At 53.5% G+C, this 12,531-nt stretch overlaps 1 protein-coding gene across 2 annotated transcripts in view; it reads right to left on the bottom strand.

Moving 5' to 3' along the window:
- The window catches only part of TBX5 (T-box transcription factor 5), a 42,280-nt gene that overhangs the window by 28,264 nt on the left and 1,485 nt on the right, over positions 1 to 12,531 (bottom strand). The window contains exons 1-6 of one of the 2 annotated variants that reach the window (XM_074554316.1): positions 11,515 to 12,136; positions 9,005 to 9,180; positions 7,174 to 7,268; positions 4,524 to 4,643; positions 3,274 to 3,421; positions 1,083 to 1,235 (exon numbers count right to left, since the gene is read on the bottom strand). In XM_074554316.1, the coding sequence (XP_074410417.1) occupies positions 1,083 to 1,235; positions 3,274 to 3,421; positions 4,524 to 4,643; positions 7,174 to 7,268; positions 9,005 to 9,180; positions 11,515 to 11,554 (732 nt within the window). In that variant the 5' untranslated portion in view covers positions 11,555 to 12,136. Of the gene's footprint in view, positions 1 to 1,082; positions 1,236 to 3,273; positions 3,422 to 4,523; positions 4,644 to 7,173; positions 7,269 to 9,004; positions 9,181 to 11,514; positions 12,137 to 12,531 lie in introns of those variants that run through there. The other variant, XM_074554317.1, reaches the window with a different exon arrangement.

The raw sequence follows: 12,531 nt of genomic DNA, 5'->3' as shown, positions 1-12,531 counted from the left end.
TCCCGTGCTGGGTGGGGAAGCAGCGGGCTCCTCACAGAGGGGCAGCGACAGCACCAAGAAAACCCTTATTCCACCCAAGCCAGCACAAGACAAGCCCATCCCGTTATTCTCGTGCTTTGTTTGCTGATCCCGGGGCTGAGCCTCCCTTTCCTGGCCGGGCCTCCCGGCTGCCGAGCCCGCAGCCCCCGTGGGCAGCCGGGTTATCAGCGCCCGGCCGCGAGGGGAGCGCCCGGCTCCCTCCTCCAGATTAGGAGCCTTTGACCCACGGCGAGGGGGGAAGATAAAGCAAACTTCCTCGGTTGGATGTCTCCGTGTGAGCAAAGCATCCTGGTGAGCTCATTCCCCCCTCCCCGGCTCGCCCCGAGCCTGGCTTTGGATGCTTTGTGCGGCCAGGAATAACAGAGGGGATGGGATGGGAGAGGGGAAAGGGGAAGGGAGGAGGAAAATGGGTGAGGGAGAGGAAAGGACAAGGAGAAAGGACAAGAGGACAAGGAGAGGAAAAAGAAGGAGAAGAGAAAGCATAAGGAAAGAAAGGGAAGAGAAATGAGAAGGAAGGAAGGAAAGGAAAAGGAGAAAGGACAAGGGGACAAGCAGAGGAAAGAAAGGGGAAGAGAAAGGGGAAGGAAGGAAAGGAAAAGGGACAAGGAGAGGAAAAAGAAGGAAAGGAAAAAGAGAAAGGACAAGGGGATGAGGAGAGGAAAAACAAGATGACAAGGAGAGGAAAGAAAGGGAAAGAGAAAAGGGAAAGAAGGAAAGGAAAAGGAGAAAGGACAAGGAGACAAGGAGAGGAAAGAAAGGGGAAGAGAAAGGAGAAGGAAGGAAAGGAAAAGGACAGGGAGGAGACAGTAGGAGAAGAAAGGACAAGGGGACAAGGAGAAGAAAAGGAAAAGGAAGGGGGAAAGGAAGTGGAGAAGGCGAAAGGAGAGGGAAAAGGAGGGGAAAAGAAGTGGAAAAGGAAGAAAAGGGGGAAAGAAAAAGAAGGAGTGAAAGAAGAAGCAGGGAGGGAAGAGGGGCTGAGTGTCTCAGGAAGAGGGAAGGAGCGGGATGCGGTTTGCAGGGCGGGGGCCGGCCCAGCCCCTCACCTTGTGGTTTTGGTAGGAGGTGACGGCGATGAAGGCGGTCTCCGGGAAGACGTGGGTGCAGAAGGCGGTGTTCTTGGAGCCGAAGCCGTTGTTCTCGTCCGCTTTCACGATGTGAAGCCGGGGCTGGTACTTGTGCATGGAGTTCAGGATGATCTGGGCAGGGGGAGAAGGAGAGGACATCCCGTGGGAATGGAGGGGGCACAGCACGGCGCAGGGCAGGGGGAGAAGGACACACACCAGCAGGAACCCGCAGTCCCTTCCCCAGAATGTTTGCCCTTTTCAGGAGCCCCTTCCCCAGAATTTTTGCCCTTTTCAGGAGCCCCTTCCCCAAAATGTTTGCCCTTTTCAGGAGCCCCTTCGAAGGGCAGATAGAGGTGCTGGGTAGGGGCACGGATCTCCCCAGAAACTCGGGAGATTTTCTCGAGGAGAAAATTCGCGAATAATAAATGGTAGGCACGTCCGGGAGCCCAGTAGGGCCGGGAGGTGCTGTCAAAGGTGCTTCCTCACCTGCACCCCCTACACAAACCCCTGAGGGGCCAAAGCTGCTCCCCCAACACGCATTGGGGGCAATGGGGGTATCTCAACACCTCCACCCCATCTCAGGGAGGGTAAAGAGAGCAGAAAGGGCGAGGGAAGAGAGCTGGGGGGATTTGGGGGTTTAGGGACATCTCTCCCGCACAGGACGGTGGCGGGGCCGGGAGGTTCCAGATAAAGAGCGGGCCCTGCTCGGTACCGGGTTAATCCCGGGGGAGGATGGGGGCCGGCGGGGGGCCGCTCGGGCCCGATAATGACTGCCGGACCCTGGCGACAGCGAGACGCAGCGCGTCCCGCCGCCGCCTCCCCCGTCCCGGGGGTTTAAGCAAATTGCTTTGACATCCAGGAAAGTCGTAGACATCAACGGTGAACGATCTAATGGTTTTTAATTTCATTACAGCGACTCTAATTGAGAGGCTCCTGGCGCAGCTCCTCCTCTGAAGTCCCTTATTGTCCCTTCAGCGTCTTGGGTTTGTTTGGAGGGACTTTTTCCCCAGAGCCGCCTGTTCCCAGCGGGGATGCCTGGCCCCTTCCCCCCGGGCCGGATCCCCCCCCGGATCCCCAAAAGCACCCCCGGGGCTGGGATGGGTTCCCCTGGCTGCGCTGCTTCCCTCCCTGTTCCCGCAGGAAAATTCCTGATCCCTGGGAAGCAGCTCCTGCAAACCCCTTCTGCAGCAGCTCCATTAGAATTAAAATAAAATTCGAATTATAAAAAGAACAAGGAAATCAAGCCCCGCAAATGGAGGTGCAAAGGAGCGCTTGTAAATGATGCTCAGCATTAGGGTGGGCTCGGGACTCTGCTGGCTCCTCTCCCCTAAAGCCCTCTCACTTCTTGGCTACCACGTGGGCGAGGATTTAATAGCACAAAATTTATCATTAAAAAGCGAAGAAGAAGAAAAAAAAACAGCTTGGAAAAAATGAAACTGAAGTGTTGAAACGAGACTGGAGAAAAATCCACTCTTGGAAAGGGCTGGCGGGGTCTGGAGTCACATATTCGTTCAATTATATGTTTTATATATATATATACACACATATATATATTTTATTCATATATATTTGCTCAGAGGAACTCACATCTTTGGAGACCTTCGAAGGAGGGCTGTTCCTGGCTGCAGAATTCATACAAATTTTCACGGCCCCACGAGTCTCACAAAGACTTTTTTAATGCCCAAGAAGTTCTAGCGGGACTTCAATTTCTCTAATTGTCCTTAATTATTGTTACTTTTTCTTTTTCTTTTTTTTTTTTTTACTTCCTGATCGAGGATCCACATCGTTTTAGGTCCTATTTCCTCCGCTAATTATGCCTGATTGATTTTACCTGTTAGGCAAATTCCCGGAGGCAGCGGGCGGATTTTAACGATTGGGGAACTCCCCATGCGATAAAAATCCGAGTGACCAAATTCTCAGTGAAGCCGGGAAAGTTTCACCCACTCGCCAACTCCAGGCCCCGGGGGTCCGCCATCAATTCCCACGAAATTTAAGGTTCATTTTTGGCTTTATTTAAGCCTTTTATTTTTGGGGGGTCCTCAGTGGGGTTCACCCCGCTCTCCCAGGGTTGAATAACACCCCAGCACCCTGGGTTTGAGTGTGGGTGACACTGGCACGGCCTCGGTGACAGGGGACAGCACGGTGCCCTTGTCCCAGCGGCGGCACTTACATGTCCGAAGGGGTCCAGGTGGTTGTTGGTGAGTTTGAGCTTCTGGAAGGAAACCAGCTGCCTCATCCAGTGCGCTCCGGTGGCGGGGGAGTCGGGGTGCACGTACAGCCTGCCGGGCATGGCCGGCTCTGCCTTGCCTGTCACCGACCTGCGGGGGACACGGGGCTGGGCTGCGGCCGCCTGGGGACAGCCCGTGGGCTCCTGCTCCCTTCAGTCCCCTCCCCTGGGCTCCTGCTCCCTTCAGTCCCCGTTCGGGGCTCCTGTTCGCGGCCATCCCCTCCTGGGGCTCCTGCTCCCCGTCTGTCCCTTCCTGGGGTTCTTACTCCCTTCAGTCCCCTCTTGTGGGCTCCTGCTCCCCCATCCATCCCCTCTTGGGATATCTGTCCCTTCCTAGGGCTCCTGCTCCCGGCCATCCTCTTCTGGGGCTCCTGCTCCCCGTCTGTCCCTCTTGGGGTTTCTATTCCCATCCGTCCCCTCCCGTGGGCTCCTGCTCCCCATCTATCCCCTCTTGGGGTTCCTACTCCCAGACATCCCCTTTTGGGGCCCCTGCTCCCCGTCCATCCTCTCTTGGGGTTCCTGCTCCCCATCTGTCCCCTCCTGGGGCTCCCGCTCCCTCCTATCTTCTCCCGTGGGCTCCTGCTCCCCGTCTGTCCCTTCCTGGGGCTCCTGCTCCCTTCAGTCCCCTCTTGGGGTTCCCTCTCCCGGCCATCCCCTCTTGGGGCTCCTGCTCCCGTCCATGCCCTCCCGTGGGTTCCAGCTGCCCCTCCGTCCCCTCGCACCCAGGTACCCCGCGCCGGGGAGAAGGAGAAAAGGCATTTCCAGCACGGCTGGCTCGGGGAATTACTGAGCTCTCTGGCACCTTTCCCGTCGGAGATGGCTCTCGCCGCTCGCCCGTTTAACCCCATCCTTCCCCCTTTCCCTAATTGCGGCCAGGAGCAAAGAATCAATCCTAAAAATTTTCCTGCCCGGCGATATTCCCTTCCTTTATATAATTAAACCATCAGCTCCAGAATAGCGAATAATTTCATCGTCAAACAGGATTCGTTAATTGCGACAGAATTCCTGCTGTTTTCCCCTTTTTTGGATGCATTTTTGTCCCAGGGGCTGTGGTAACACCCTACTACGCCCAGGTGAGGCTCCTGCAGCCCAACATTTTGCACGGAAAAAGAAGGACGAGCCGCTGATTGAAGGATTTCTCCCACCTCGGGCAGCCCCAGAGGTCTCGTCCCTGTCCCCCCAGGCGTGCCTACCATTTGTTATCCGCGAATTTGTATCTGTGGTCATCCGCCGGTACAATATCCATCAGCAGGATGTACTTCGTCTTTGGATTGAGTCCAGTGACCTTCACTTTGTAGCTGGGGAACATTCGCCTGTTGAAGAAATAAATAAATAAATATAAGTGAAAAAACAAAGTTTGCCAGGGTGGTTTCGTGTGTGCGAGGAGGAGACACTGGAGGGAACATTTAACATTTAACAAAAGGGTTAAACCCCGGTCCCAGGTGCATCTTCCCCACCGTCCCCTTGGTGTATGGGACAGGTTTGGGTGGTGCTGGGTCCCATCCAGGCAAACCGGGTGATTTATCAAAGCAAAATCGGAATTTCGAGGCTGGCGGCTTTGTTTATTCACTTCCTCGTGTATCTGTTAATCTATTCGTATTTTTACTAATTATTTCTTTCACCAAAGTTTTGAATCTCCGTTTTTTGGAACAAATCTGAGCGTGAGAACTTTTGGAAGCAAGTTACTTCCCTCCCTCCATAAACCGCTGGAACAGGAGAGGAAATTTGCCAAAAAAAAAAGTTTTATTTTAAAAGTTACAATATAGATACTCCTATAAAAATTATATTTATATATCTTTCTATAAATGTATATGTTTATAGAAATATGTTCTCATATATTACATATATAGAAATATAAACATTTTAAAGAAATTTATATGAACACCTCGAGGTTCTAGGGGACAGATAGGGAGCAAAAAACCTGCACACACTCAGGTGGAAGAGAAAATCCGTGAACAGCCGTGCAATCACCCCGAGACAGCAGCAAACACACCTGACAAATCCTTGGAAACCCTCGGATACACACAAAGCAGGGGCTTTTAGAAATATTTTCCATTACTGCAAGGCAGGCACTTAAACCACTGCTGTTATTTTAGTTCGAGCTTTCCAAATATTTAAAAATAAAGCAGATGAAAATGGAGCCCTGGACTTAAAACACGCATAAACAACAAAAAAAAAATCCAAAAAAAAGAAAAGTCCCACACCTCTAAAAATACCGCGCTCTTCTCCGAGGCTCGGGATCTTATCGCTGCCGTGGGGCACCTGGGCTGGGCTTTAATTCGGCTCTAAAAAGTTGTGGGGGGGGGGGCGAAAAGCGCCCAACGAAGGAAGCGAGTGTTGAACTTAAACTCTTTAAGGGAGAAGAAACCAAATTCCAGCTGGAGATTAATCTGTAACTCCATGGAAAACACCTGAGCAGCGTGACCAGGGACTTGAACGAGAACCACGGGCAGTGATGTAAATAAGGAAACCGAGCCCGCATCTCCCCTCGAGCCCTGCCTGTAAATGTCTCTTTTATTGCCCTCCAGATGAGATCTCTGTCCACAGAGATTTTTGTTTGAAATTTCTGCAAGGTGGTTTCTGTCTCCCTTCGGAGTTGGAATTTATTTTTTTTTGTCCCTGTGAACCGGGGTTTTTATCGGGACATCCCAACCCCGACTCCATCCCATGTCCCCTTGGCCACAAACCCCTCTCAAATCCATTTTTGCAGCAGCGAGGTTCAAGAAGAAGGCAAGATCTATTCGCTAAAACTTTACCCAACCAGCTCGATATTTATTTTCCTCCTCCCTCTTCAGGCAAATACAACAAATACCAGCTGACAGAGCAAAACGAAAGTTTCATTCTGCCCTGTTGATTGCATCCCTACAATCTGAAACTATTCCTACACGTGGAGGCTTTTTTTCCTTTTTATCCAAGAATTCTAATTGAAAATCACAACGAAAAATCCTCCCTCGGGCTGCCCCCAATTTGTTGATAGGACTGGAGAGACTTTTTTACTGCGTCTCGCTGGCCACTCTTCAATTTAACAACCCTCCACCACGTTAATATGCAGGATAATGTTAAATCCCCTCAAAAATACCCTCGTCCGCATATAAATATCTGCGGATCAGGTTTACACGGCCGGTCATGGAATCGATTAAACCCCAATAAAGTTGGATTTGCAAGGCTTCATATTTTGCCGCACACCCACGCAGATAAACACCCGCACAGAAACACACCCACATGATATTTATTTGCGGACGCATCTATCTCTGCATCTAAACAGCTTTTTTATCTCTCTATAAACAGTAGCTTAAGACCGCCCAGACTTTTAAAAGGGGTGAAGTGGCTGAGATGGGAATATTCTCTCCAGAGTGAGCAGAAATAAATGAAAAAACTCTGTAAAATGGCATAAAACTTTGGGGGGCAAGCAGAACAGCCAAATTGCATCAATAATAATAATAATAATAATAATAATAATAATAATAATAATAATAATAATAATAATAATAATAATAATAATAATAATAATATGGCCCAGCGAGCTGCTCTAAACAAAGTTTGCTTTTTGGCCAAGTGGTTGCAACTCGCGTTCGCCTGGAAAGTTTCCAAAGGCCTGAAGTCGGAATTAATGACCCAACTGTTCTGGTTGAGAAAGAAGCCAGAAGAAACAATTTCTGCCGCCTCTCTGCAGGCAGGGAGGGCTCTGCACGGCCGGCCAGTGGCACACACACACACACACGGACACCAGAGGTGTGACCGTCCCCGGATCAGGGAGGTGCCCGGTGTCCCCATCCAGGCTGGGGTGTCCCCCTGTCCGTCCCTGCAAACACCGAGGGCACCGCGGAGTCCCTCTGCTCTTACCTGCCGGCCTTGGTTATGATCATCTCCGTGCCCACCTCGTGGAACTTCAGCCACAGCTCGCGTTCGTGCAAAAACACCTTGATGCCCTCCATGCCCTGCGGAGCGGGGAGGCACAGAGCGTCACCTCAAGGGCAGCGGGGACAGCCCCGAGGGGAGCAGGGACAACCCCGAGGGAAGCGGGGACAGCCGCGAGGGAAGCGGGGACAAACCCGAGAGCCACGGGGACAACCCCGAGGGGAGCAGGGACAGCCCTGAGGGGAGCGGGGACAGCCCCGAGGGCAGCCGGGCCCCGCATGGCTCCGCACGGCCCAGCCGGGAGCTGGCCGGGGAAGGCCGGGCTCTGCGGGCCGAGCTCGGGGCACTCCCGGGATAATCCTGCCCAAAGCCGGCCGCAGGGTTTGCAGGCCGGAGGGGTTTGAAGGACGGAGGGTTTGCAGGCCGGAGGGGTTTGCGGGCCGGAGGGGTTTGCAGACCGGAGGGATTTGCAGGCCAGATCCCCGGAATGCCGCTCAGGGCAGGCCTGGAGCGGGGTCCTGCGGGCAGAGAGCCCCTGAGCCGGCTCCCACCGCATCCTCCCGGAGAAATCCCCGCCCGGCTGCTCCCAGAGCCAAGCGGAGGGAATTGACACCGTCCCGCAAGTGATTTACAGGCCAGAGCGGCGTGGCTGTCACCCTGCTCCCCTCGGGCCCTGATTGTCTCGATGCCATCGTAGGGACGACAGCACATCCCTGCAGCCGGGCTGGGAGGCACAGGGGACACCCGCGGCCGAACCAAACGCTTCTCCCCTCGCTAAAAAAGTCCCTCAGACCTCGGGGGTCGCTTTCCAAACACCCCCGGTGCCCACCCTGGCCCTGCCGAGCCTTCTGCCCACCCCATGGGCAGCGGAGTCCATCGGGGATGCTGCCGGGGGACCCCACAGCAGAGACCGCGGTGCAAATCTCCTTTCCCCGCATTTCTCCCCTTCCCTCCCAGGGCTCCCAGCGCGGGGAGAAGCCGAGGGCTGGCTCGGAGCACGGAGCCCACACAGCGCCAGGGGGGCCAGGGCTGAGGGAGGGCACCAGGGACCCCCCAAGTGTCTCTCTGGGGGTGCCCACGGGTGGCTCAGCCTGCGCTGAGTGCCCGCTGTGTCCGCCCGGGGGTCCGAGGGTGCACAGATGTGGGTATGTACAAAATATACACATTTATATATAAATATAAAGGCATCTCCGCCCTGTGGGCTCTCGCCCGTGCATTTGCCCACTCGGGCACGGACACTGGTGGGTGTGGGGGTGCCGCTGCAGGCCGGGCTCCCCTCGCTGTGTTTTGGGGTCCTGCTCCCCTCCTGCTCCTCCACACCCCCAAAACTCTCCCGGGCACATCCCCGCAGCTTCGGCGCTGGAGCACGACCTCAAATAACACGGCAGGAGGGTGAGCCCACGGCCAGGCAAGGCTTTGCCCACGCGTGGGGCCTAAATTCACCCAACCCCTGCTGGGGAGGGGGCAAACCGCGGGGAAAAGGGGGAATGGAACAGGGATGGGGTGGGAAAGGGGGAAACGAGCGAATGGAACAGGGATGGGGGAAAAAGGGTGAATGAGAGAATGGAACAGAGATGGGGGAAAAGGGGGAAAGGAGCGAATAGAACAGGGGTGGGGTGGAAAAGGGGGAAACCAGCGAATGATACAGGGATCGGGTGGAAAAGGGGCAATGAGCGAATGGAACAGGGATGGGGGGAAAAGGGGCGGTGAGCGAATGGAACAGGGATGGGGCGAATAGAAAGGGATGGGGTGGGAAAGGGGCAAACCAGCGAAAGGAACAGGGATGGGGTGCAAGGAGAGCAGAATGGGCGCTTACCTGCTGGGTGAAGGCTGCCTGGGGTGAGGTGGGTGACTTGCTGGTGTTGCCCAGCTGCGTGTCCTGCTTGCCCTCGGCCTGCAGCTCCTTGGCCTCCGCATCGGCCGGCGTGCTGGGCAGCCCGAAGCCTTCCTCGCTATCCGCCATGTTACGAGCTTCCTTCGCCGAATCCCCCACTGCAGGCACACGTCGGGAGAGAGCAGAGATAAGAGACGCACAAGTCAATGCTGACGTTTAATAAAAGATAGATTTTGATCGGGCGGGGTGGCTCCGAGCGAGAGCAGCGCCGGCCGGGGCTGCCCCGACCATCCCAACACTCACTTTAACACTCACAAGGCCCTTTAACTTTGGGAGAGGGAGAAATAAAGACTTTTATTTATTATCGCAGCCCGCAAGGGATGATAGGATTTGGGGGGGGCTCGGGGGGGTGTGGGGAGGGAGGGGAAGGGGGAGGCGGTATTATTGAATGCATCTTTTTGGAAAAGGTAAACAGCGCGTTTTTAGGGCTGCCTGGCAGCACCCGAGGGGCTGCGGAACGAGCAGCGAGTGGCACAAACGGCTCTGGAGCCCCCACCTCGGATCCCCCGACCTCCAGAGTCTTGGCCACCTCCAATTCCACCCGGCTCGCTGCGGCCCGGGGGTTGAAAGTCCCAACTTTGCTCCCAGGGAAGGGGAAGCGTTCATCCCGCTCCGGTTTGGAGCAGGAAAACACCGCTGACACACGAGGCCACTTCTAGCACCCAATTCCCAAGGAAAATTCAACTTTTTGCACCTCTTATAAAGCAGGAAAAATTTTAAAAGCCTGTTCTTCTCTTAACCCGGGCAGTTACAAGAGAAGTAAAGGATGGACGAGAAAAATCACAATATAAAATGCAAATAAATCAATCGGACAAACGCTGTGCGAGGTAACGAGGACTCGAGCTGGTGAACGGGGTGTGGAACTTTGGTTGGAGTGGACTAAGCCAGAACATTTAGGATAAACTGCACCAGCAGAGAAAACGAGCTTAAAAATTACAAGGTTAACATCTGATGTGAGTAACCGCAGTGAGTTTTAAAACTGTATTTTTACTTAGTTTTAAAGGCTCTATCAGGAATGGTAAAAGTTTCATAGCAACACACACACACACACACAAAAACCCCAAAAAGATAAAAGCCATTGAATTATCTGTTAGGTTTTTATTGTTTTTAAGGAGCTTGGAGTTTTTGCTGCTTTAAAAAAATATTTCTTGCATGTTTCAATGAAGGGGATTCAGTTTTGAAAGGCCAACCATATGGAGGCAATATTGGGTTTAAATACATGAGAATGTTTTTAAATGAGTTCTTCGCCCTGCAACGATATTTGAAAGCTGTTCAAAATCAAGCAGCGAGAGCGAGAAAAAGGCAATTCTCCTTTAAAAGCGAAGGAAAATTGGGAGTGGAAGGGAGGGGGGAGAAAATTATCTCCCCCGCTAGTGGTGGGGAACGCACCCACGGACGGATTTATAATTTAAAAGGCCAAAAAGCGAGGGGACCCCAGGTCCGCACCCCTGGAGCTGCAGCTCCTGCAGGCACGGCCCGTGCCCGTCCCTCCCTCCTTCCCTCTCTTCCCAAAGGTTTTTTCTCGGCTCCGGAGCCGAGGGCGAAGCGAGAGCGCGGAAAGTGCGCGGGGCGCTGCGGGAGCCGGGCCCGGGCCCAGCCCGCGGGGGCAGAGCCGCAGCTCCAGGGACCATTTAAGGCTTTTCTCTTCCCCTCCTCCTCCTCCTTTTTTTTTTTTTTTTTTTTTTTTTTTTCTCCTGGACTGTTGAGCTGTCTTGTTTGTTTGGGTTTTTTTCCTTGCTTTGGGAAGCGCCGCTTATGCATTTTTTAATCGATTTCCCTCCAGCTTGGAGCTATGGTTTCCTCAGAGCTGGAAAGGTTAGGGGGTAGAGCGAGGGAAAATAATAATAAAAAACCCTAAAGCATGTTTATTAAAACAAAGAGGGACCCAGCCATGGCAGCGCAGCCCAGCCCAGCAAAGCCTCCTCGATATTCTCCACGCCCAGACATAATTAAGCAGATATAAAAATATTCATAATTTTAAAAACAGAAGGTGTGACGACAAAAAAATAACCCCACAACTCAGAGCATTTGGCGATCCGTGGCTTCTAATTTCTTTTTTCTTATTTTTTTTTCCCCTTAAAAGAGCTTCTGAGAAGAAATGGAGCTTGACAGAACCAGGCCGCGGTGGCTGGATGAAAAATGCATCTCCCTTTGCTAAAGTAGCACCGAGTGGGGTTTGCGGGAGGAAAAAGCAGAAGGAGGGGGGACATTTTATAAAATAAAATAAAATAAATGAAATCACCACCCTCTGCTTTTGTTCCTGGCCCTCCCCGAGCCCGAGGAGCGCTGGGCAGAGCAGCCCCCGCTGCTTTCCCCGCCGCTGCCGAGGCCTCGCGGTGCCCCCGCTCTCGCTGTGCCTCGCTCACGCACCCGCACACACGGACGGACAGACCGAGCCCGACGGACAGACATGGCAATGCAAGAGCCGTTACCTTGCTCGTTGAGTTCCATGCAATCAATGCATCTCCACATATATAATGTGTGGCTCTATTTCCCCCGTTTGCAATGGAAATTACAATGGGATCAGGCTTCTCGTGTGCATATTTCCTTTTATTTATTTATATTTGCGGATCAGCATGTGAAAACACAGCCTGGAAGAAAAAAATCTATCCAATGCAAGCCTGCTTCTCTCTCTCTCTCTCTCCTGCTCTCTCCAAACACTTCCAGGTTGTCAGACGCGCTAGAAAGGATCCTGAGACCAAGATAATGCCCCCACCCCCACCCTTTTCTCAGCCTGATCTGATGCAGTTCTCCCCAGCGCACTCTCGCTGCTGCCCAGCTAAAAATAATTTAAAAATTAAAAATAATCATTTCAAAAAAATTAAAAATAAAAAAGAGAGAGAGAGCGCGAGAGGGCGAAAGAGCGGAAAAAGAAAGCAGCACCCTCTCGGAAAAAAAGAAGAAGAAAAAAGTTTCTGGCGGCGGGCGAGCCCCGCTCCTCCGGGCAGGTTCGCGGCGCTGCCGCCGTGCGCGGAGCCGGGCGCGGGGCGCGGAGGAGCCGAGCGCAGCGCGGAGGTGACGTGGGCTCGTCCAGCTCCGCTCGCCAAGTGCCGGGACCCGCTGCCCAACCAGCTGGGATCCTGCTCCGGAGAGACTCCCTCTCCCACAGCCCTCCCTCCCGCCCCCTCCCCCCCAAACCTCCTTTTCCAGCCTATTTTTCTGGCCGGCAAACAAGAACAAGGCACAAAGACAATCATCAAACTCCCCAGCAACCCTCCCCCTCTCCTTTACCTCCTTCCCCGCTCCCTCCCTCCTTCCCTCCCTCCCTCCTCCATCCATCTCTCCCAACCAAAGAGAAAATTCAGCGGCTGGGAATATCCTGCCCCCCCAGCCCTAAATAAACCGCTGGCCGAGCTAACCTCGCACCACCCCCAGTTCCCCCTCCCGCCCTCACAGGCAGCCCGGAGGTGTGGATTTAAACCCGGCTCGAAATTTGCTGCTGCTCACAG

The sequence above is a fragment of the Zonotrichia albicollis genome, chromosome 18 (assembly GCF_047830755.1).
Source record: "Zonotrichia albicollis isolate bZonAlb1 chromosome 18, bZonAlb1.hap1, whole genome shotgun sequence".
Taxonomy (NCBI): domain Eukaryota; kingdom Metazoa; phylum Chordata; class Aves; order Passeriformes; family Passerellidae; genus Zonotrichia; species Zonotrichia albicollis.
Note: the sequence above shows the minus strand (reverse complement) of the source record. Positions and strands in the feature narration are given on the sequence as shown.